Raw genomic sequence first — 23381 nt, forward strand, 5'->3', positions numbered from 1 at the left:
TTGTATTTAGTTTTATTTTTAAATATTTATTTTAAAATAAATAAATGGTCTTGTAAATAGCTTCATAACTGTAAATAAGTAAATTAAAAAATTACAACCTTTAGGAACGAACATTTATGCTAGCTGTGGACTCGCGACATAACGTACACATTTAAGATCCCGAATAATTTTGGTAGAATCTCGCCATTATAATAATCATAAACCATTTATTTACAGTAATTTCTCCGATAAAATACATACTATACCTACAATATTGCATAAAAATTAATCGATAAATTAACAATATATACTCCAAAAACTGCACAATTTACGTTTTAAATTCACAATTTTCATAAAAACCAATATAAATTCGAAAAATAATAAAAAATGACTCACCGGCACAACTCTCGGCTCAATCTCCCGCACATAGTTAGCGGGCACAAAGCCGTCAGTCCTATCTGCCTTGCGCACCGACCACCAGTCCGGGTTAGTCTTGTTCATTAAGAACATCACTTCACCTTTCTGCATGGATATGCCTTGCCCCGTGAACGCGTAGAGGGCTTTCACCTGTAAAGGGGGAAATTAAAATAAAGTGTTGTTGCGCAACATTGCGCAAAGGTACTGTGTTTTTGCGCAAAGGGATTATGTTGTTGCGCAACTTTGCGCAAAGGTAGTGCCATGTTGCTAAACTCTGCGCAAAGGAGCTGTGTTGTTGCGCGACTTTGAGCAAAGTTAGTATTATATTGCGCAGCTTTGCGCAAAGAAACTGTGTTGTTGCGCAACTTTGCGCAAAGGTACTGTGCGCAACTTTGCGCAAACATACTCGGGAAAAGCCTGCTGGAAGAAATTTCATTAGAGATAAGCTGTGCCCTTGTACAATTTTTTCCTATTATTTATTATTGTTTGTGTTCTATGTGTACAAAAGTGTTAAATAAATAAATAAAATAAATAAATAAATAAAGTCTTGGCAGATGATAAACCTACCTGAGGAACGCTCCTCTCCTCAGTAACAGTCCTATGTTCCAGTCTTTCCACGGGCTCTTCCTCCCAGACCTCAGTGGGCACCAGTCGGGACTCGTTCACCCATTCCTCTTCTTCTATAGCTGGGGTTGATTCCACTTCTGTGGGGAGCTGGGGGAAGAATAGAGTTTATTTATTTATTTACGATTTTTTGTACAGACACATAATAAAGAAAGACGATAGGAAAGAAAGTTCGAAAGAGTTACCGCGGCGCTGGTACATAAAGGGCTTAAGAAGGAACATGTTGGGTTTTAGTCAGTAAGAGTCTGACACTCCCTCACGCTGCACACAGCGGGAGCCCTCATTTGTTGATTTCTCACTTTAAACAGGGTAGTCAGAAGTCCAACACCAGTCTAATCAAGGGGTATTGGGTTGCCCGGGTAATTGGGTTGAGGAGGTCAGATAGGCAGTCGCTTCTTGTAAAACACTGGTATTCAGCTGCATCCGGTTAGACTGAAGCCGACCCCAACATATTTGCGAAAAGGCTCGGGAGATGATGATGACCATTTACCATTTCTTTTTAATATTTTTTTCAATATTTTAACATACCTGTAAGCAAGTAATGCCCGCAGCATGAAGCCTGGCCGCATGAGCGCTAAGGGTATCTAACTCAGCACTATAAGCTCTGATCTCTTCATGAGTGGCCTTGTGACGTGCTAGTAGGGCTCCGGCGGAAGGAGCGTCGCGTCCCATGTCATCAGTCGCCACTAGAGGGCGCTTTTCCTTCATCCAGGACTCTGATTCGTTGGCGTCGCCGTAGAACTGGAAAAGATGAGGGTTATTTTAAGTGTAGAATCAAGGAGAAATAGCTGGGGTGGCCTAGTGGATAAAGCATCAATTTCTCAAGTATAAGGGTGGGTTCGATTCCTGGTGAGGCAAGTACCAATGCAACTTTTCTAAGTTTGTATGCGCTTTTTGAATATGTATATCTAAGACACTAATGACTGATTTCAAAAAGGGGGAATACATCTCGAGGAAACCAAGAACAAATAGAAAATGTTTTTTTGCAAAGATTTCTATTTTATTATTATCTATTTCTATTTTGTTTATTTATACCACACAACAACATATCAAACGTAGTAGTAGTCTGAATTTGTGACACTTATACGTTCCTTTATTTTTTAAATTCCGCCAACGTGAAAGCACTATGTGATGTAAATGATGTTATCACGGCCTTTTTATATTGTTTACAATATGCATCAGTTAAGTTAAATGGCTACTCAAATGGAGGAAGGTCTAAGGATCTTACCTGATGAGCTTCAGCAGCATCAGCGAGCTGCTTCTCTCTGGCATCAGCCAGTTCTCTGAGCACCTGCCATTGCTTGTTCAGGGATGTCAGCCGACGTTCTATCTCGGCTGACTTCGGATGCTTGGCGTCGATTAGGCTGATGACAAAGTATGTATTATTAGTATCCTGTTTATTTATCTACTCGCAATTAAATAAAATAAAAAAATGCTATATAGGAGGGCATGGATAATGAGGGCAAAGCTTCTGGTGGTTAGGAATGGTAGAGAGAAGGAAGAATTTAGAGGAGTAAAAAAGGGAAGGGAGTATACAGGAGGAGTACGTAAGAGAGTATATAGGGGGAGTAAATAAAGAAGTACATAGAGGAATATACATATAAAGTATATATGGGGGGCAAACCAAAGAGTATAGGCAGAGAATATAATGGAAGTATACATATCAGGGAGTTCATAGGGGGAAAAAGAAGGGAAAAGTATATAGAGGATATACATAAGCTACATAATACTCCGTATAAAAATAAGAAAGAAGTATGACATCCCCAGAAAATAAGGCTTAAAAATACTGTATCCATGATATATTCTCCCTGATATACAAACACCTACCTCTGTCCCTTAGCCCTATGTCTCTGAGACACATGGTCCCTCGCTCTCAGTTCGTGTAACAGCGCAGTATGTTTCTGACGCAAAGCAAGCACCGCTCTCAACTCCTTAGCAGCCACGTCGGTGCGGCAGATGCGCTGTTTTTCCGTTACCCAGCCTGTTAAAACGAAGATATAGTTAGGTATAAGATTATATAATTTAAGAAGAAAGCTACAAGTCGATATTTTGAGACCTAAAGTCCAAAAAGTCTCGAAAAAAAATATCAATATTTACTAATAGAGAGAAAAAAAAGAAACATTTATTTACATATAATCATATTAACAAGTTCGGTAGTTGGGAAAAGGCTAGGGAGATAATGATGAAATTTGAAAGTGACTTGGTTCGTCTATCGCGCAAAAACTACTGAACTGTTTTAAATGACGTTTGTTACACAGATAGATAGGGCCTGAGAAAAGACAAAGACTACTTTTTATCCGTTTGAGAAAAAAGGGTTCCTTGGGATACGGTTGAAACCTCGGTATCTTTACATTGGCTCTAGAATCTCATTTCATTGGTACTTTCGCTAAAAAAATCAAGTTCGTTTAAAAAGTATATTTAGTTTTTTATAGTTTACCCTCTTCCTCATCATGGTCTTCCAAGAACTGGTAGAGGTTCCTGGCGTCTTCTAGCCTCGCCTTACGGTCTTTAGCGGCGGCTACCAGGCTGGAAACAAATAGAAATAGTTAATACTTGAGCATAAGCATGTTTTTAATCGGCTTACCAAAAAGGAGGAGGTAATTAATTCGGATGATTTTTTTTATGTTTGGTCGCCCATATCTTAGTCGTTTTTAAATTTTGGATAGGTGATGATGTTCTTGAATGGGTGGTAAAAGAAAGCATGATGCGATGGAGTCTTGTACATCCTGCAATAATTATATGACAGCTTTGATCTACCTAAAGATCACCTACCTATCACAACCCTCTCTCCGGTGGCGTCGGCTTGTCGTCGCATCGCGCTATGAGAGTGAAGGAATAGTGAGTGCTTCGCAGTCCAAGCTAATGCTTGTGCACTATAATATGTCCTGCGCAGCGCAGCTGATCTCCTTATATGAGAACAGCCACCATTATCAAGACCTTGGTACAACTGGATTCTCTCTTCAACTTCCCAACCCAACCCAGTGTCTTCTTGAAAGGTTGCCCTAGGAGATCAGCGGCTCTCTTTGGTAATACCTACTCCACACTCACTTCCCTTCAGACCTTCAGGATCCTCAGGATCCTCTCACGTTCCTCGTACTCCTACCTGTCATACTCCTGCTGCAGCAGCTCTAGCTGTGCAGTGAGCTGGTGCTTCGCCCCCTCAGCAGCGGCGCCGTGCCGCACGAGGCGGCGGATGCTCTCGTCCAGGGCTCCAAGTTGAAGCTCTTGAAGCGCGTGAGCTTGTAGAAGCCGTTCAACGTCTACTAGGTGACGGCCTACTTCTTCTGATTGGAATTGGGCCTGAGGAAAAAGAAGATAAGATGTAAAATGGGCATATTAGGGGCATGCTTTTTGGTGTAAAAAGTTGAGACTAACGTGACCAAAAAATGCTGCAGTAAAATAAGACCATTTAGACGAAACCGTGTTTTTACTAGGGGTCATTTATGTCTAGCATATGTTCTGCGATCCAACGGGAATCTCCTTTGGCTACATCCTCGACTGGCTTATACATATATATCACGGAATATTGTTCCAGAACTTTTGCAGAGACAATTACGTAAACGGGCGACTTGATCCCACAAAATATTAGTGAAAACGTGGCTAAAACATGAATTGATACAAAACAAAAAACAGGGAATAAAAATTACAAAAACTAACAAATAAAACTATTTCAGCATCATATTTAGCATTCAAGACTATATAACAGATTCCTGCTAAAACTCTTGACTTTTTGCTATCAATAATTTTACTGTTACGGCCTTTTTATCGTCCCACTGCTGGGCTGCAGCCTCCTCTCACACGGAGAAGGATTGAGCATTAATCACCACGCTTGCTTGCAATAATTTTACTAAAAACTCCAAAAAATCTTACCTTCATCTCCGACAGCGTATGCCCCACAGTATCAGCTTCCCTCAACAACGCCATCAGGTGCGCCAGCTTCCTCAATGAAGATCTGTGCCTCTCCAGCAGTTCGAGGAGTTCGTTCCACCTGCCTAACACCGCTTGTTCCGTGCGGGACACCGCTTCTGCGCCGTGGTAGTTCTCCCGGACTAGTTCTGCTGCCATGGCTGAGAGGTCCTCGAAGCGTTCGGTTCTGAGGAGAATTTGATTGGTTAAAGGTGGATTCTTTACATAATCTATCCTTTGAATTTCAACTGGAGACTAAAATTGGACATCATTTATATGGAGCTTACGAGTCAATCTCAAATTCAAAACCTTTATTTAAATCAGCATTTTTCGAACGTTAAAAACAAAAGACAGATCCCGGCAAAAAAACAATAATTAAAACGATGATAGCTCCAGTGTCACACAGTCGATATACAGGCATTCATTTTATTCAGTGCGCAAACTTCGTCAACTTATAGTAAAATGTATCCATATTTTGCTGATTTTAGGGCGGATAAAAAAAAAAGTTACTGATGATGCAGATATGTTCTGTTAATGATTCTGGACCACCAGTTTTCTTTTGTACATTGCTTAGAATTCATTTCTGTATGCACATTTCTAATTTTATCGACTTTAAACAAAAACATGATCGAAAAAAGTACCACCGAAATATAAACTCTTGAACAAAGTTAATGGTATAAACTGACCACATTTTGGCAATTTGGGCCCTCATTATTAATCAGATTGACCAATTTGATCCAAAAATTGCTACCATAACGTACTTACAGCCAGTTTCTTCATCAAACATAAAAGTCAAAGTAATGTCTAAAGTAAAAGTAACGGTCGAATTCGTTTTTTCAAGGCTAAAGTGACAGCAAAACTAATAGAAAAAACGAATTTGACCGTTACTTTTACTTTAGACATTACTTTGACTTTTACTTTTGATGAAGAAATTGGCTGTTAGAAAACAGTTTCAACCCTGGTTCATTAATTACAGCCAGTTTCTTCATCAAAAGTTAAACTACACACACAATACACTGTTTATATTTTTGAAAACCTTTGAACAAAATATCAACTATTTGACATAATAATAATTTCTAAAAATAAAATAACTTACCTAGCCAGTATATCAGCGGAGATGGCTTCATGTTTCTTCACAGTGGCGTCTACTTGCGCTAAGTTAGACCCGTAGCGGGGGTCTGAGAGCACTTGTATCATCTCCTTCAAGTAGCCTTTACGGAGGACTGACTGTGGAGGAGAAAAAGGATAGATTAGAAGAGATAAGTAGAGAGAGAGTATATTAGAACATTGAGAAATAAATCCTTTTTGTTGTTGAAATGTGATAATCTAATGAAATATAAAGCACTCGCTGTTTACTCGGCTTCATCCGTGTCTCGTGGAAATACTATTTCCCGCATCCGGATAAAATATAGCTTACATCACCTGGGATAGTGTAGCTTCTCAAAAGTGAAAGAATTTTCCAAATCTGACCTGCCCAATAGTGAAAAATTTTTTTTCAAATTCAGACCCGTAATTCCTGAGATTTGCGCGTTCGAGCAAACAAATAATATTTTCATCTGATAAGTTAGGTATTAAGGCCATTTTGGTCAACCGTAGTTGTTTTTTATTCTGTGAAAAGAACTTGCACTTACTTTGGTGTTAAACTTGTAGTTAAGTTGTTCCAATCGCTGTTGTCGTAACAACTCAGTTCTCAAAGCGATCTCACGAGCGTGCTCCGCCTGTCAACAAAAAATAATAACATTAGTTTCAAATCTACCATAACTAGACTATGTACTCCATTTGAGTAAGCATTTAACTCCCCAGTGGGGCCCAACAGGGCCAAAGCTCTGTAGGGGCCGCGGGATTGTTCGCGCTCATTACCGCGGCGCTGGTACATAAAGGGCTTAAGAAGGAACATGGCGGGTTTAGTCAGTAAGAGTCTGACACACAGCGGGAAATATCATCGGATGATTTACCACCAAAAAAAAGTAGGCGTTTAACTAAAGGTAAACAATCTTGATGGGACTTTTTACACAAATACATATTCAACAAATAAACTACTGCTTAAAATTATGATTCAATTGAGTAAGTAACTGTAATTATTGTATTTACATTGATATTTTAGCTGCATTTACCAAATTCATTTTTTTACATAAAGTATTTTTGAGTAAAGTAGTATGTTTTGTATTTTTAATATAAATAGGTTTACTTATAAAAATATCTGTTCTATTAAAATATATTTGTTTAGTTGTAAAAATATATTTGTTTAATCTAAATTATTAGCTTAATCATTATGTAGGTCGTGTCGGATTAACGTCTCATCGCGCTATGAGAGTGAAGGAATAGTGAGTGTGAGCGCACTTGTGCCTGCACAAATGCTCGTGCACTATAATATGTCCTGCGCAGCTGGCTGATCTCCTTATATGAGAACAGCCGCCGTGGTCGAAATCGGCCGTGAACGCCATTTTTTTTTTACAATCAATGTGATTACTGTTTCAAATAAATAGTCAAATCAAGATTCTATCTTTAGTAAGACCCTACTCAGATGTACTACACCACGACCCCTCCTCAAATTCAACCCTCAACCCTCACAGCATTATTCCACTAACTTCCACGGCCACCTCACCTGTTCTAGCTGCTGCCAGGCTCTTTCCAGGTCTTGAGGCAGTTGTCCTTCTAGAGGAGTCCACGCTTCGCCCGTCAGACTCTTCTGCATGGTATTAATGTCGAAGTATAGGGCTTCGATCTCTGAACGTTCCTTGTATCTGAGGGTTTGACAATATATTGGTAAGTTTAATTTGAGAAAATTTGGTTAGAGGGTTTAATTCTGATAAGTCACATAAATAAAATTTTTAGATTATTACAAAGGCAGGTTCCAGTTTGCGACAACAACCTTTGCATTTTCGAAGCTGTCTAAAAGCTTTACCTGTCCGAAATTAGCTTCTATTTAAAGTGATGGAATCAACATTGACTTCACAATAGTCAAGAAATAGGCATGGATATGATGAGTAGGAAGACTAAAACTGCGGGATTAGTCACAAAATGGGTTTAATTTAAAATAAAAACATATATTGGGAGTATGGAGTGGGAGAACCATTTACGAAAGATTTACCTTTCTATCCTTTGATTTGCTTACTCTGGTCTGGCCTAACCTTTTCTCAACTCCGTTGGGGTCTATCCCAATGTAGCTGAGTATCGGTGTTTTTACAAGGAGCGACTATATATCTGTCCTCCTCAACTCAGTTAATCGGGATTTGCTTACTCTAGTTATTTAGAAATGTAATAATTTTAGAATTCTGTCTTTAGTAGGCAAATCCAAATGAATAAAGTTTTATAATGAAATCTTTACCTAATAACTTATTCTACTTGATAAAATATACTAATACTCACTTAGGCGGCTTCTCAACAGTCCTATACTGTTTAAAAGCGAGCAACAACCGCTGTATTCCATCCAGTGAGTTGGGGAACTCCCTGCCGTTCAACTCCTGGATCTTCAGGAGTATCCACTCCAGGAGTACGCTGAAAAGCTTGCTGTACTCCCCTTTGCGGTCATCGCAGTCCATCATTTGGCCGATGATCTGAAAAAGGAAATGTGTTTAGATCTTGTGTGAATAAAGAGAGAGAGAGAATGAGAGTGGAGAGTGTAAGAGGTAAAAGTAGATGAGAGTGAGAGTGAATGAAAAAATGGAGAGGGAAATGAAGGAGAGATTGGGTGTAAGATGGAAATTAAAACATGTGAGAAAGATAGATAAATTGACATGATAAGTAACAGAGAAAAATAGTGATAAAAGTCAGAGAAAATAGAACAGGGGGCGGGGGAAGAATCAAATGAAGATTTTGTAAGTTGTTTTATTAAAGGAGTAAGAGGCCAATGCAGGTGGATGAGAGAGAGAATAAGAGGGAAATGAAGAAAAAATAGTGATGACAAAATGCGGTAGAAGGAGTGAGACTTGTGATACAAAGAGACGTAGAAAAAGAGAAAAAAAGGAAATGGAGGGTGTAAAACGGCAAACAAAGGACAAAATACATTTGACACATCTACAAATGAACAAACATACGTCAAAACACTTACATTAGCGATCCTCCTGCCACTCTTTTGCTCATTCTTCATCCTTGCGAAGGTGTGGTAGTAGGAAGCCACGTATGTCATCACCGACTTCTCGTCAGGACGGCTGGTGTCCACATCTGTTGGGGAATAGAGGTTTTAATCATGTGCCTAGCCATTTCCTTAGTGTGTTGGGGTTGCTGTCACGCTAATATTATCCCTGACAAATCAACACAATCTGTACCAAATTTTGGCCGAATCCTGCCTCTAAAGTAATACGTAAATCATGGATACAATTTGGTTAAGCAGTTTTTTTAGGTAAAAAAAGCCCTGGAGATAGTTATGCTCCATTACGTTAGATATTTAAATAAAGGTTAGATTTTGATGTGACTTGATTTAAATTCGTTTTGATGTTTATACTTACTGTCAAGTTACATTAAAATCAGTTTAGCCGTTTGCACTTGAAGAAGTAACACACATACTTTTACTTAAATAATACACACCTACATTATTTTAGTGTGACTTATATATTACTTAATATTCAACTGTAAAACTTTTGAAATAGTTTTCATTAACTTACCTTCAGCATCAAGCAGCCGCGGTATGCCGAGGTGTTTGTGCGCCACATCGAAGGCATGGTTGAGGGTTTCCACGTGGTCTGAGGCCGGCAGCTCCGACCAGCGGAACAGGTCTGGTCTGTAAAGAAATAGTGGTTATTATTTTGGTTTATTTAGGCCTTCTAACTAAGATACAAACATACTATCTTAAAATTATGAGGAACAACAGTTGTTTGTTGTCATCATCTCCCGAGCCTTTTCCCAACTATGTTGGGGTCGGCTTCCAGTCTAACCAGATGCAGCTGAATACCAGTGTTTTACAAGTACCGACCGCCCTATCTAACCTCCGTAACCCAGTTACCCGGGCAACCCAATACCCCTTGGTTAGACTGGTGTCAGACTTACTGGCTTCTGACTACCCGTAACGACTGCCAAGGATGATCAGTACCAGAGGAATCCATCGTGTTCCTACGTAGGCCTTTTATGTACCAAGGCCGCAGTAACTCTTTCGAAAAATCCCGCGGCCCCGGCAGTCTTTGGCCCTGCTGGTCTACTTACTAGAGGCCCTAGGAAACTTGTAAGGACTTACCTATGAGCATGTATAAGAGCATTGAACCCGAGCCCGGAGCGCCAGGAGTCGGTAAAGTTATGTATATGCACGCCATGGTAGCCGCTCGTCTTGCGTTGACACCAGAGTAACAGCGCGTCTTTCGCTGACTTCTTCTCTGAGGACTCGTTTTCTTCGTCCTGGGAGGGAATATAGGTTAGAATCGTGGCTATTTCTTTGCACGCTAGAGGGGATAAATTATGGGAGGGGCCTTTAAATAATTCGAGGCGCTACCCTTTCACGTCGAGGTATAGTTATCTTCAGTATTCAATATAGAAGTCAGAGTATAGTATTCATTGAAATATTTTTAGGCTTAGCGATACCACGATGAAAGTTTAGAGGTAATATATTTGAATTTGTAGATGACAGCATACATATATAATACTATTTTATTTATTCCCTTCAGTGCCCCACAGCTTGGTAAAAGCCTCTCCTATAACTTTTCATTTTCCTTCTGCCGGATGTGGAAAATCCGAAAAAAATGACAAATCATAAAAATCGCCAACAAGCGTAATCATGTGGTCAACCTCCCAGTTAACAGAGAGGATTTTTTTTACACTTTTTTCTGATGCTTATTTATTTTCAAGGCTTCTTTTTCGAAATATCGTAAATTTTTTAAAATTAAATCTACGTAGAATAAAATACTCACCACATCAATCTCAATCTCCTGGATCTGGAACCTCAGAATGATAGTCCAGACCAGCCCGAGGATCAGGCGCGGGTTGCCGTCCACTATGTCTTCAGCACCTATCGATTCTAGGCGCACCTGGAATTAGGAAGGAGTTTGGGTTAAGTACTGGTTATTTAAAAAACCGGCCAAGTGCGAGTCGGAATCGCGCACGAAGAGTTCCGAACCATTATTTATAAAACGGACAAAAAAATCTCGTTTGTTGTATGGGAGACCCCAAAATATTATTTAATACTAGTTTTCAGTATTTGTTGTTATAGCGACAACAAAAATACATCATCTGTGAAAATTTCAACTCTTACTATCACGGTTCATGAGATACAGCCTGGTGACAGACGGACGGACGGACGGACGGACAGAAGAGCGAAAACAATAGGGTCCCGTTTTATCCTTTGGGTACGGAACCCTAAAAAGTATCCTATATCCGGTTACTGTTTCTGAGGTCTCATTAACTTTCAGTCATATCGGTTCAGCCGTGTTCAACGTTACGTTCATATAGCGTAACTGATTATTCCAGAAATATAGTAACTTTTACTAATTTAAACTATGTATAAAGTAAACTGTGTTTCCACCAGCGGTTTTTTACCCATACCATGCGAACTTTTCCCCGTACTCGGATAAAATGCCTATGTCACTAGAAGATAGTTTAGCTTCCCAACCGTGAAAGAATTTTTCGAATCGATCCAATTCTTTTGAGATTAGCACATTCAAGCAAGCACACAACAGTCTTAATATTAAGCAGTAAGTTTACAACATGTACCTAATAATTTCAGGAAACTAAGTAAATCTACTAGAATCAGCTAGTTTACATAATATGTCTGTTGTATGTAACATAATTGCGTAATTCTCGAAGCCTACACAAGACAGCACTTGCGTGGTTTCTTCGTACCCAATCGTGTTGTTTTTATGCATTACTAGCTTCTAGTGTCCTGAACTACTTCCCGAAAAAGAAGTAGTCTATGTGTTATTCTGACGTATAATTTACTCGACAAGTAGTCTATGTTATTCTGATTTTATAAGTTACTAGACGTTTTGCCGCGGTTTCACCCGCGTCCCGAGGGAACTACTGCCCGTACCGGGATAAAATATAGCCTATGTTACTCGGGAAGAGTGTAGCGCCCCAACAGTGAAATAGTTTCGAAGCCTTTAGGGTGCAAACCAACAGCTTTTTTGCTAGCTAAGCTACTCCATACTACCTAGTGACCCCATGTAGCACACTGGTAATCAGTTGCATTCAAAAAAACAGAAGGCCAACCCCAACATGGTTGGGAATAGGCTAGTCGGATAGTTAATTTGATAAGTATATAAGTACTAAAGGACAAATTACATAACTTATCGACCAAAGAGTACAGATACTCTATCTTATCTATGAACAGGCTTAGCAATGTCAACCAGTCGACACACGTTTCATGAAAAAATAATAATATATTACCAACTAGCCGTTTTCCCGCAGTTTCACTCGGAACGACTGCCCGTACCGGGATAAAATATAGCCTATGTTACTCGGGAAGAGTGTAGCTTCCAACAGTGAGAGAATTTTTCAAATAGGTTGAGTAATTTCGGAGCCTTTACAGTTCAAATAAAAAAAAACGGTTGTCTGTAAAGTCGGTTTACTGACGATAGTCGAACGTGACAACGTCATAAGAAATTGATCGTCAGATGTCGAACGTTGCCGAACGCGGAGGCCGATCGTGCCTCTTTGTTACTCGTTGCGTGCTCTCGCTTGCACTTCAAGCCTTAAACGGAACGCCTCAGAGCGAGGTAACGCCGCATGAGTCATGTTTTTTCGTGCGTGCAGCCGGCTCCATCGATTTATAAGACGTTGTCACGTCAAAAATTATAATGTATTAGTATAGAAGCTTAGATATGGATTATCAGTCAGCTGTAGCCTACATGGTACAAGTATTTTTAAAGAATGCGTTTATAGATAAAAGTATTAATAAATTGACGTACAGAACGCACAGGAAATTGATAGATAAATCGTTTATTTATACTAAAACAGTGTTATTTTAATAAGTAGTTTGTTATTTTTAATGTAGATTGGACTTCACATTTGGAATACCCGCATACTACAGACTAAATTGTCGGGCGAAAGTGGGACGATTGTTTTTTTTTTTAAAGAAAATCGCTAATTTTATTATAGTTCGGTCATTGTTCGGATTGCTGTATTTTACGTTCTACCATTCATCTCTATACCGATTTACGAGCGTAAACAAACTATCGGCTCAAAAGTTTGCAGTATGAGAGTCTACTCTAAAGCAAAAACACCAGCCAAGTGCGAGTCGGAATCGCGCACGAAGGGTCCCGTACCATTATTTAGAAAATGAGGAAAAAAAATCACGTTTGTTGTATGAGACATGGGAGCCCCAAAAAAAATTAATATAATTCTATAGTTCGGCCATTCAGAGAATGCGTTCCTGACACGTCGCGATTGAACTGACGACGTAATAACATTCATTGATTATTGATATAATAATGTTGTTTTAATGCTCCTCAATTGTTAAAACGGTAAACAACCAGCAAAAATATTTTATCGTAACTGCAACGCCATTGCAAAGTTACGTCGTCAGTTCAATCGCGACGTGTCAGGAACGCATTCTCTGAATGGCCGAACTATAGTTATCAGTACTTGTTGTCAAAGCGGCAACAAAAATACATCATCAGTGAAAATTTCAACTCTCTAACTATCACGGTTCATGAGATACAGCCTGGTGACAGACGGACGGACATCGGACCGAAAACAATAGGATCCCATTTTACCCTTTGGGTTCGGAACCCTAAAAAACAACCAAATACGTAAAATCTCACCTTCGTATGCAAGAAACTCAAGCTCTTATTAACATTCTCAATCTTATGGACTCTCATTCTCCCACTGTTTGGGCGCGGCAGGCGTTCTCCGCTGATGATCTCCAAAAGTTTGAGCAGGCGCCGACCGTCTGCCAGGTCCACGAAGAGGTCGTCTACCTCCATGCGTGCCTGAAAGAGGAAGAAATAAGGAGATATTATAATATGTTTTTAGTTTATAATTTGCCTCGTTGGTCTAGCTGTCGCAAGTGCGGCTGCTGAGCACGAGGTCTCGGGTTCGATTCCCGAGTCGGGCCGAAATCGCTTTGTGGGTTTTAGAAGACTTTCACAAAGCAGCCCGGAGCCTGGAAGTTGGTGATTGATACTCCCGTGCATCGGAGAGCACGTAAATGTCGGTCCTGCGCCTGATCTCTTTCCGGTCGTGTCGGATTACCGTCCCATCGGGCTATGAGAGTTAAGGAATAGTGAGTGCACTTGTGTCTGCGCAAATGCTCGTGCACTATAATATGTCCTGCGTAGTTGGCTAATCTCCTTACGTGAGAACAGCCGTCGTAGCCGATAATCGACATCATCATCAGTTTATAATTATTACTAAATGACCCTTTATAAATAACCACACTGTTACACCCGCGTCTCGATGGAACTACCTTCCGTTCCCCGAAAAAAAATAGACAGCATGTCTTTTCTCAGGTTCTTGATTGTTGTAAGTACCTCTAAATAGGTTCAGTAATTTTGTCGTGAAAGCGCCAAGGACAGGCAGACAAAGAGGCTTTCTATACTAATATTGAAAGAGAAGAAGGAAAGATTTTATTTTATTTCTCTGATAGAGAAATCTATCTGAATATGGAATACTAGCTTCTGCCAGCGGTTTCACCCGCATCCCGTGGGAACTACTTCCCGTACCGGGATAAAAAGTAGCCTATAGCCTTCGTCGATAAATGGGCTATCTAACACTGAAAGAAATTTTCAAATCGGACCAGTAGTTCCTGAGTTGAGCGCGGTCAAACAAACAAACAAACTTTTCAGCTTTATAATATTAGTATGGATGGGTTTTTATCCGGGTATGAGAAGAAGTTTCCAAACCATTTTCAGTTGTCAAATCGCCGATTTGACCAATAGGCGGCAAGTATACGGCTGGCCATATTTTGGTTATCGTTATAGTTAAATGGTGCAACTTAGCATATTTCTCATCTGTCACTATATTTTAAGTTTTGCCGCAACTCCAAACTATTCATCTAAATAATTTCATTTTAAAACAAAATAAAGACAATGAAATCAAGATGTTTTTAACTAAATAAATCAATTGTAAAGTCGTTTGCTTAGATAAATAACAATAATAAATCAATTGGTTTCCGACATTCTACCCTTGGGTGATGTCAGACTTACTCATACAATACTTTATTACCTAACAAATTCATTTGTTTATTGTAAACAAGCTTCTGCCAGCGGTTTTACCGACGTCCCGTGGGAACTACTGCCCGTACCGGGATAAAATATAGCCTATGTTACTCGGGAAGAGAGTGTCTGTGGAGGGCTGTCATTCTCAACATCCTTGGCAGTCGTTACGGGTAGTCGAAGCCAGTAAATCTGACAACAGTCCACCCCAAGGGATATTGGGTTGCCCGGGTAACTGGGTTGAGGGGGTCAGATAGGGCAGTCGCTCCTTGTAAAGCACTGGTACTCAGCTACATCCGGTAAGACTGGAAGCCGACCCCAACATAGTTGGGAAAAACGCTCGGAGGATGATGAGCTTCTGCCAAAGGTTTTACCCGCGTCCCGTGGGAACTACTGTCCGTAACGGGATAAAATATAGCCTATGTTACTCGGGAAGAGTGTAGAGCCCCAACAGTGAAAGAATTTTTTAAATCGGTTCAATATTTTCGGAGCCATGAAGGTATAAACAAACACAGAAAAATGTTTCGCGATATCGAATCAGTGTTGCTATAATTACAATAATTACTTAATGTTAATTAAGATCAAATTGACGTTCTCTTTGTCTTAATAAATAAAATTAATCACTTGTATGATGATAATTGATTGAAAACAATGCGATTATTGCTCATTTATTGTCAAGTTTACGAAGATATTGCGTTTTCTCTAACTTGATTAAAGAAGCAATCAATTTCATTTCTTGATTTTATTTGATCCTTTTCTAATTAATACGGCTAAATGGATTTGGGTTTATCTATACCTATTCCTACTTAATATTATAAAGAGGATTTGTAGGCTCCGAAACTACAGATCCGATATAAAAATTCTTACACTGTTGGGGCGCTACACTCTTCCCGAGTAACATAGGCTATATTTTATATCGGTACGGACAGCAGTTCAGGATGCAGGTGAAACCGCCGGAAAACGGCTGGTCTTTTATATAATCAAACAAAGTAAGTATTAACAATTTTCAAAACGTGACTAAACACACAAGTACATATAAAATAAACAATATGATACATGCATGACACAATATTCTATTTAAACTGATGATGTGTCAATAATTCATCATTGCCGTTGCACCAATGTTTATCTTAATAAACCTACACTTTGTTGAAAATAACTAAAATTATACTTGGATTGATAAATCAAACATATATTTTGTATGTACTGTAAATACGCCATCGGTTTCACCCACACCTAGGACCTACTTCACGCGCCCGAATAAAAAATAACCATTAGCCTTTTTTTTTAACGACGTCAAAAATCATCAAATGACCCCTCCCGCTGTGGGTAAGCAGCGGTGAGGGAGTGTCAGACTCTTACTGAATAAAGACCGTCGTGTTCCGTCGTAGGCCTTTTATGTATCAGGGCCGCGGTTACTCTTTCGAACAATCAGGACCTACTTCACACACCCGAATAAAAAATAACCATTAGCCTTCTTAAGGACAAAACTTCCCTCTAAAGAATAGTAGTATCTATAATATATTTAATCTAAAGAATAGCCGTATATCCAGCCTCAAAGACAAAAATGAACGGACGGACAACAGAAATAATTTTTCAAATTAGTCCAGTTGTTCCTTAAATTAGCGCGTACAAACTCTTGAAATATAAAATATTGATTGAAGCAGTGAGAAAAGTAAGCGCGAATTACCGCGACCCTGGCACATAAAGAGCTCCAGAAGGAACATGGTCCCTCAAGCACGCTGCACCCACAGCGGGAGCCGACATTTATTTGATGATTTCCCACCAAAAAACGCAGTTGATAAGTATGTAAAAGTCATACCTTCTGCAAAAACGAGTTGATCCATTTCGTGAAAGTTTTCTTCTGTATGTGCAGTCGTTCTTCCTGAAGGGCCTTGATGCGGCCCTGCTCGAATTTGAGCGCATCTTCGCGTTGAGTCATGTTTGTTCTCTGCTGTATCGCGGCCGCATAACCTCCTGGCTCATACTGCTGCCCTGGTAGGAGAAAAAAGAAGAAAGAGATGGTTAGAGTTTATGTTAAAGGGTATAATATATAGTCTTTGGTAGTTTTTGGGGACATTAACAGCCAGTTTCTTCATCGTAAAAGCAAAAGCAATGTCATAAAGTAAAAGTAACGGTCAAATTCGTTTTTTCAAGGCTAAAGTAACAGTAAAACTAATCTATACCAATATTATAAAGCTGAAGAGTTTGTTTGTTTGAACGCGCTAATCTCAAGAACTATTGGACCGATTTGAAAAATTCTTTCAGTGTTAGATAGCCCATTTATCGAGGAAGGCTATAGGCTACTTTTTACCCGGGTTCGTGCCGTGGTTCCTACGGGATGCGGGTGAAACCGCTGACAGAAGCTAGTAGATAAGATAAAACGAAATTGACCGTTACTTCTACTTTATAACAATACTTTTACTTTTGATGAAGAAACTGGCTGTAAGAGTAAACTTTCAGCCGAAAGTTGACCGGATGGTTGGGATGGTCCCCAAAGGCGGCAGTGTGCAAGTTCTGTTATTCAAAATAGAGAATTTCCAGGCAAAATCTGTGTTTTATGATATTGACAATCCAGGAATCTTCAGGTCTAGAGTGAATAGGTTAGGGCTTGTACAGTCAACTTCAGGTCAGTGGTAACAGCTTTATAGGAAAATCGTACTTATTACTCTTGAGTTAAGGTGCATGACAGTTACCACTGATGTGCAGTCTACTGTACACAATACTATATAATATACGATGTCGCATCATAAAAATCTGCGATTTCGCGCGACGCATCGCAAGAACTTACGGATTGATTCGCATAGCGCAAGTCGGGTCTCTACTTGTTGATAATGTTCTATGTATTTTCTTTATTTATCTTCTGATCAAATAGTGATAGTGCTTAACAAGTGGAAATTAGTACAAGATATTATACTCTGCATGGTTTACGGTCGTCGAAAATAATGGTTATCCGAATCATGAAAGGAAGACCAAGAAATTACATTGCAGTTGGATTTTTGCAGGCGGTGTATATAGTTCTCGTCAAACATTATGGCGACTCAATATCACCGGGTCGGAGATGCCACAAAGGGCCTCTTTTCTTGCAAGTTCTTTTACATAATATGACGGTCTCCTTACTTGGTCCCACCAAGCAAAAAGTTTTGATCAGTCACAAAGCCCTGCTAAGACTGGCATAATAATTTATTTATGCCCTCTATGTTTTACATTCTATAATACTTACCATATTTTCTAGAAGGCTGGTAATCCTGGTACGAATAAACGCTAACGTTGCTCAGTTGCCGCTGCATTTTTGTGATGCGGCAACACTTACTACAAAGTTCTCATTAGGTTTGCAACACTGAACGCCACAGATTAATTATGGTTTATTTTGTTTCTTTTTTTATATCTGGTAATAGATTTGGATGTTAGATTATTTTGAAGGGTTTTTGGATACTTTTGGCGTTATTTTACATTGTCGATTCGTGATTCGTGATGTATTATTGTTGACAGTTTCTGATACTGATACAATGATGATTGGATACGTTTGTGAATATACCTAGCATCCCAGCCAGGGAGGACTACCTATCTGACCTCAACCCAGTAACCCAGGAAACCCTATACATAGGTAGTTCGTCTTACTAGCTTCTGGCTAAAAGTAACGACTGTCAAAGATGTTCAATAACAGCCGGGACCCATCAGTTTGTCTGCAGGGTGCCTTCCTAAGGCCGCGAACGCACAGGCAGGTGGCTTGCTTAGCGCCTAGTGCCTAGCGGCTTTCATCCTGGCTATTCGTCTAGCTAGGCGCTAAACGCGCAGTGCAGCCGATCGCGTTCATTTTAGAACGTTTGTTTTACTGGGCTACTCGCTAGGTGACGCGCTAGACACTAGGCGCTAAGCAAGCCACCTGATATGCGTTCGCGGCCTGAACAAGGAAGAACTCGTTATATCATAGGTCTACTTACTACTTACATCTTCTTACCGTGCTAAGCATTGCTTAACTTCGATCGACATTTTTAACTAAATAAAAGAACGTGAGTTATTTAAATATGTTTTTCATAAAAATAATATTCCCTTTCAATTTCAAAAGCTTACCCTAACACACGAAAGATGGAGCTACAGTCACCGCAATTATGAATAACACGATAATGAGGGTTTTCTAAAATGGCGTCCACGAGGTGGCAGCACCGAGTCGTCAGGTCCAGGTAACTGTCAAAGTGCTTATCTTTACTATGAATAGTGAACGATTTTAGTGTTTTTTTTTATTTTATAATTAAAGCACTGCATTATTGTTTTACTATTGAGGTTGAGTAAATAAAAAAACTAAATCATATTGTGTTAACAAATTTTTCAACAAGCTTTTCCTTAGTACCAGTGACTTTTGCACCCTCTCTCTTAGCTCAGTTTTTAGTTCGGAAACCTTATTCTGACCGTAGTCCATAATAAAATCAATAACACTTCCAATATAACAGAATTTCAATAAACAATAAGTTCGGACCCTACAATTCCATACTATTTGACAGCTGTTTGGACCTGACGCATACGAAGCGCCGCCTGGCGGCAGAAAAAGTATCGAAAACCCTCATTGACTCAACCATTGATATCCGGTCATGACTCCTCTTTAAGATGACGAGTGGTTCAAACATTTGGTTAAATACTGCTATTTGTCTTATAATGACGTTATAAGAGCTATTTAACTTTATAGAAGAGTAAATATTAATTTTGTATAGAGTTTTATCAGTTGTGTACTTTATATTAGAACTGTTTTAATTCAAGCCTAAAATGATTATTAAATTAGATAATTGTAACTTTTCCAAGTTATATGTTCTTTCTGATGGCTGTTCCCAATATCCCATCTATCTGTCGTTTTGCTAACTAGAGATAGGAATTTGACATTAGCACCTTTACGAGTAATATCAAATTCAAATTCCTATCTATGGCATAGATAAACTATTGAGAAGGGCTATTTGTGAATCTTGGACACTAATGACCGAGTAAAAGTTAAAGAAAACATCTTGAGGAAACCCGGACTCCTAAGTCTGAAATCGGTAATGTGTCTTGAAACAAAATAACAAAACTTGTTCAAAAAAACACTAGAAAAATAGGCTTTTCGGAACACATGTGTTTGCGAAGAAAGGTTGCAATTTCGCGGACATTTTACAAATGTTCGCACGCAATTTGTTACTGTTTGCTAGAGTACACCAGAAGATACATTTGTGTGCGTCACAGTGCCGCACACTGGGCCACACTTTTGATGGCATAATGTATAATTTCAGAGTATAGCACATACAATTACACAAGTAATGTTATGTTTAGTGGTCAATGGCACGAGACCCGTTAGTTCACGGTCATGCGCGTGAACACAAAGCTACCTTTTGTCGAGATTTTTTAATTAAATGTACGCTAAATACTGACAATTGACTTTGTTCTCTATACGAATCAAAAATGTCAAACAGAAACTCAGCTCAGACTGACGTTACGGATAGTCAGAAGTCTGACAACCAGTCTTACCAAAAGGGCTGAGTAGGTCAGATAGGAAGTCGTTCCTTGTGGCACACTGGTACTCAGCTGCACCCGTTTAGACTGGAAGTCGACCCCAACATAGTTGGGAAAGGCTAAGCAGATGATGAGTTGTGTTTTGACTTGTTTGTAAGATAAGTCTTGTGATGATTTCTACGTGCATTCTAGTGTTCCGATAGGTATGACGAGTGAATGATGTCCTCCTAGCTGATTACACTGGTCAACAGCATTTTTGGTGCAAAGGTGAAATATATCATTTCTTATAGATAATTTGATACGTAATCGAAGTCCAGAACATAAAGTTGCACTTGCACGTAGGGATTTAGAGATATACCCCTCCTAAAGAACCAAAAACGCGTTTTTTAACGATATTTGACGATTTTTTTGAAGGACAGCAAAATTGTTTTTTAGTTTCTATCTATAGCATTATATAGTACTACTCTTCCCGATTGAAATTCATTTTTATTTCGAACGCTAAGAGTTTAAATTTTCATGAAATATGTATACAGCTACGATAGTTCGATCTTCCCTATATTTTATTTGGCCTGTTAGTATGAAAAAACTTCACTTTATATTTAAAATGGTATATATTGAGAAAGAAAACTTGCAAAAATATATACTAAAATGGGGTTAATGCGGGGAAAGTAGTACTATATAATGCTTTAGTTAGAAATTACTAGAAAATTCTGCTGTCCCCAAAAAATTACATCAAATATCATAAAAAAACGCGTTTTTGGTACTTTAGGAGGGGTATATCTCTAAATCCCTACGTGCAAGTGCAACTTTATGTTCTGGACTTCGATTACGTATCAAATATTCTACAAGAAATTGTATATTTCACCTTTGCACCAAAAAAATAATAATAATTTGTTGACCAGTGTTATCGGCCATGGCGGTTGTTCTCATAAGGAGATCAATCAGCTGCGCAGGACATTTATAGTGCTCGCACATTTGCTTGGACACAGGTGCACTCACTATTCCTTCACTCTCATAGCGCGATGGGACGGCAATCCGACACCACCGGTCCGCTTTTTAGTCCCTACACCCTATGTATGCTTAAATCTTCAAAACTTCGCAACGGATTTTGATGTGGTTATTTTTAAATAGACAAAGTGATTGAAGAGGAAGGTTTAGATGGATAATAACATCCATTAAATCATCATCATCATCATCATCTCAGCCATAGGACGTCCACTGCTGAACATAGGCCTCCCCCTTAGATCTCCACAGATACCTGTTGGAGGCGACCTGCATCCAGCGTATTCCGGCGACTTGTATAAGGTCGTCTGTCCACCATGTTGGTGGACGTCCTACGCTGCGCTTCATCCATTAAATAGTTGAGAAATACCTGTGCGATGCCGGGGCGGGTCGCTAGTATAGTATCTACATAGCTTGGCACGCGCATTTGACGGTTCGTTGTCGGTCGTACGGTCAATGAGCACGCGATATGGCTCGTGTATTATGACTACGTTTATTTTTATTTTTTTGTGCTCTCTTTATCGCTTTTGTGTGCGTTTTTTAATTGTTTGTTTGAATGGTAAGGTTGGTATATGTTTGATGTAGAAGTTAGTTCAGAATTTAGTAAATAAATTGCCTTCTCTAAATAGCGTTGATACCTACCTGTGTCTTATAATAATACCTATTTACATGCCTAATCTAATATATAAAAATAAGTCGGGTTTTCCTTCCTGACGCTATAACTTCAGAACGCACGAACCGATTTCCACGGAAAGGTCTCGGGCTCCGTGAGGTTTATAGCAGAAAAATTCAAGACAAAAAAATCTTTATCTTTTAATCACCAAACAAAATGTACACCACCTAAAACGAAGCCATCTGGTGGCGAAACGGAGTTCGCCGGGTTTGCTAGTTTAATATATAATAAGCTAGCTCCTGGCTAGCTACCCACGGTTTCACCCGGGTCCAGAAATAACTGCTTCCCGTAGCCGGATGGTGACAAATGAGGAAGGAAAGATAGTGGAGATGCCATAAGGAAGGTAGGTCAGGCGTCTTCTTGTAGCTCAAGGAACGTACGGTGAGCGTGATCAGTTACTACAACTAACGAGATGTTCGGGTTCCTTGTCAAATCAAAACCAATCTGTCAAAGATTGGTCTACATTGATTAGTGATTTCATTTTGAAAATAGAGGGCGTGTAAGGGCGGAGCCAGTAACGTTCCTCGTCCCCCTCGCCCCGCATGTTGTCGCGCTACTTTCTTAGGAGATTTTGCGTTATGACATCTCCGCTAGTCATTTTGTTCTCCAAGCAAAATCGATATAACTGTTATACACAAATACTTCGTTTTATTACTTGCAACGTTAACGTTATCGACACCGGAGTTCAATGGCCGTTAGTAAATAAATTATGTGGAACGGACGGCCCTATAGATGTATGTAGATATATTGTAGTGCAGATAATGCAGTTTTTTGCTTGCAACGGAACGTTTTTGTGACGCTGATTCGGCGTATACAAGCAAAAAGTATCGATGAATAACTGGTTTGGTTTAAAAAAGGTTGTTTACGTAATAAAAACATCATAATCATCAGTCATGGCTTTTCCCAACTATGTTGGAGTCGGCTTCCAGTCTAACGGCATGCAGCTGAGTACCAGTGTGCCACAAGACGCGACTGCCTTGATCTCCTCAACTCAGTTACTCAAGCAACCTGATACCTCTAAGACTGGTGTCAGACTTACTGGCTTCAGACTACCCGTAACGACTGCCAAAGATGTTCAATGACAGCCGGGACCTACAGTTTAACGTGCCATCCGAAACACAGTCAATGGTGTCTAAGATTACTTAGAAATTACATACAAACTTAGAAAAGTTGCATTGGTACTTGCCTGACCTGGGATTGAACCTGCGACCTCATACTTGAGAGGTTGG

General features: G+C 39.5%; 1 protein-coding gene across 4 annotated transcripts in view; it reads right to left on the reverse strand.

The window, feature by feature from the left end:
• LOC124644003 (spectrin beta chain, non-erythrocytic 1) overlaps positions 1-23381 on the reverse strand; it is a 150490-nt gene that overhangs the window by 70274 nt on the left and 56835 nt on the right. For 3 of the 4 annotated variants that reach the window (XM_047183172.1, XM_047183169.1, XM_047183170.1), the window contains exons 2-20: positions 18226-18390; positions 16825-16997; positions 13611-13778; positions 10764-10880; positions 10097-10254; positions 9531-9646; positions 8978-9090; positions 8296-8483; positions 7532-7670; positions 6558-6644; positions 6023-6153; positions 4891-5113; positions 4124-4320; positions 3458-3546; positions 2848-3001; positions 2249-2384; positions 1549-1761; positions 964-1110; positions 376-546 (exon numbers count right to left, since the gene is read on the reverse strand). In XM_047183172.1, coding sequence (XP_047039128.1) covers positions 376-546; positions 964-1110; positions 1549-1761; positions 2249-2384; positions 2848-3001; positions 3458-3546; positions 4124-4320; positions 4891-5113; positions 6023-6153; positions 6558-6644; positions 7532-7670; positions 8296-8483; positions 8978-9090; positions 9531-9646; positions 10097-10254; positions 10764-10880; positions 13611-13778; positions 16825-16997; positions 18226-18292 — 2787 coding nt within the window. In that variant the 5' untranslated portion in view covers positions 18293-18390. The remainder of the gene's footprint in view (positions 1-375; positions 547-963; positions 1111-1548; positions 1762-2248; positions 2385-2847; positions 3002-3457; positions 3547-4123; positions 4321-4890; positions 5114-6022; positions 6154-6557; positions 6645-7531; positions 7671-8295; positions 8484-8977; positions 9091-9530; positions 9647-10096; positions 10255-10763; positions 10881-13610; positions 13779-16824; positions 16998-18225; positions 18391-23381) is intronic. The other variant, XM_047183171.1, reaches the window with a different exon arrangement.

Source organism: Helicoverpa zea, chromosome 29 (genome assembly GCF_022581195.2).
Source record: "Helicoverpa zea isolate HzStark_Cry1AcR chromosome 29, ilHelZeax1.1, whole genome shotgun sequence".
Classification (NCBI taxonomy): Eukaryota; Metazoa; Arthropoda; class Insecta; order Lepidoptera; family Noctuidae; genus Helicoverpa; species Helicoverpa zea.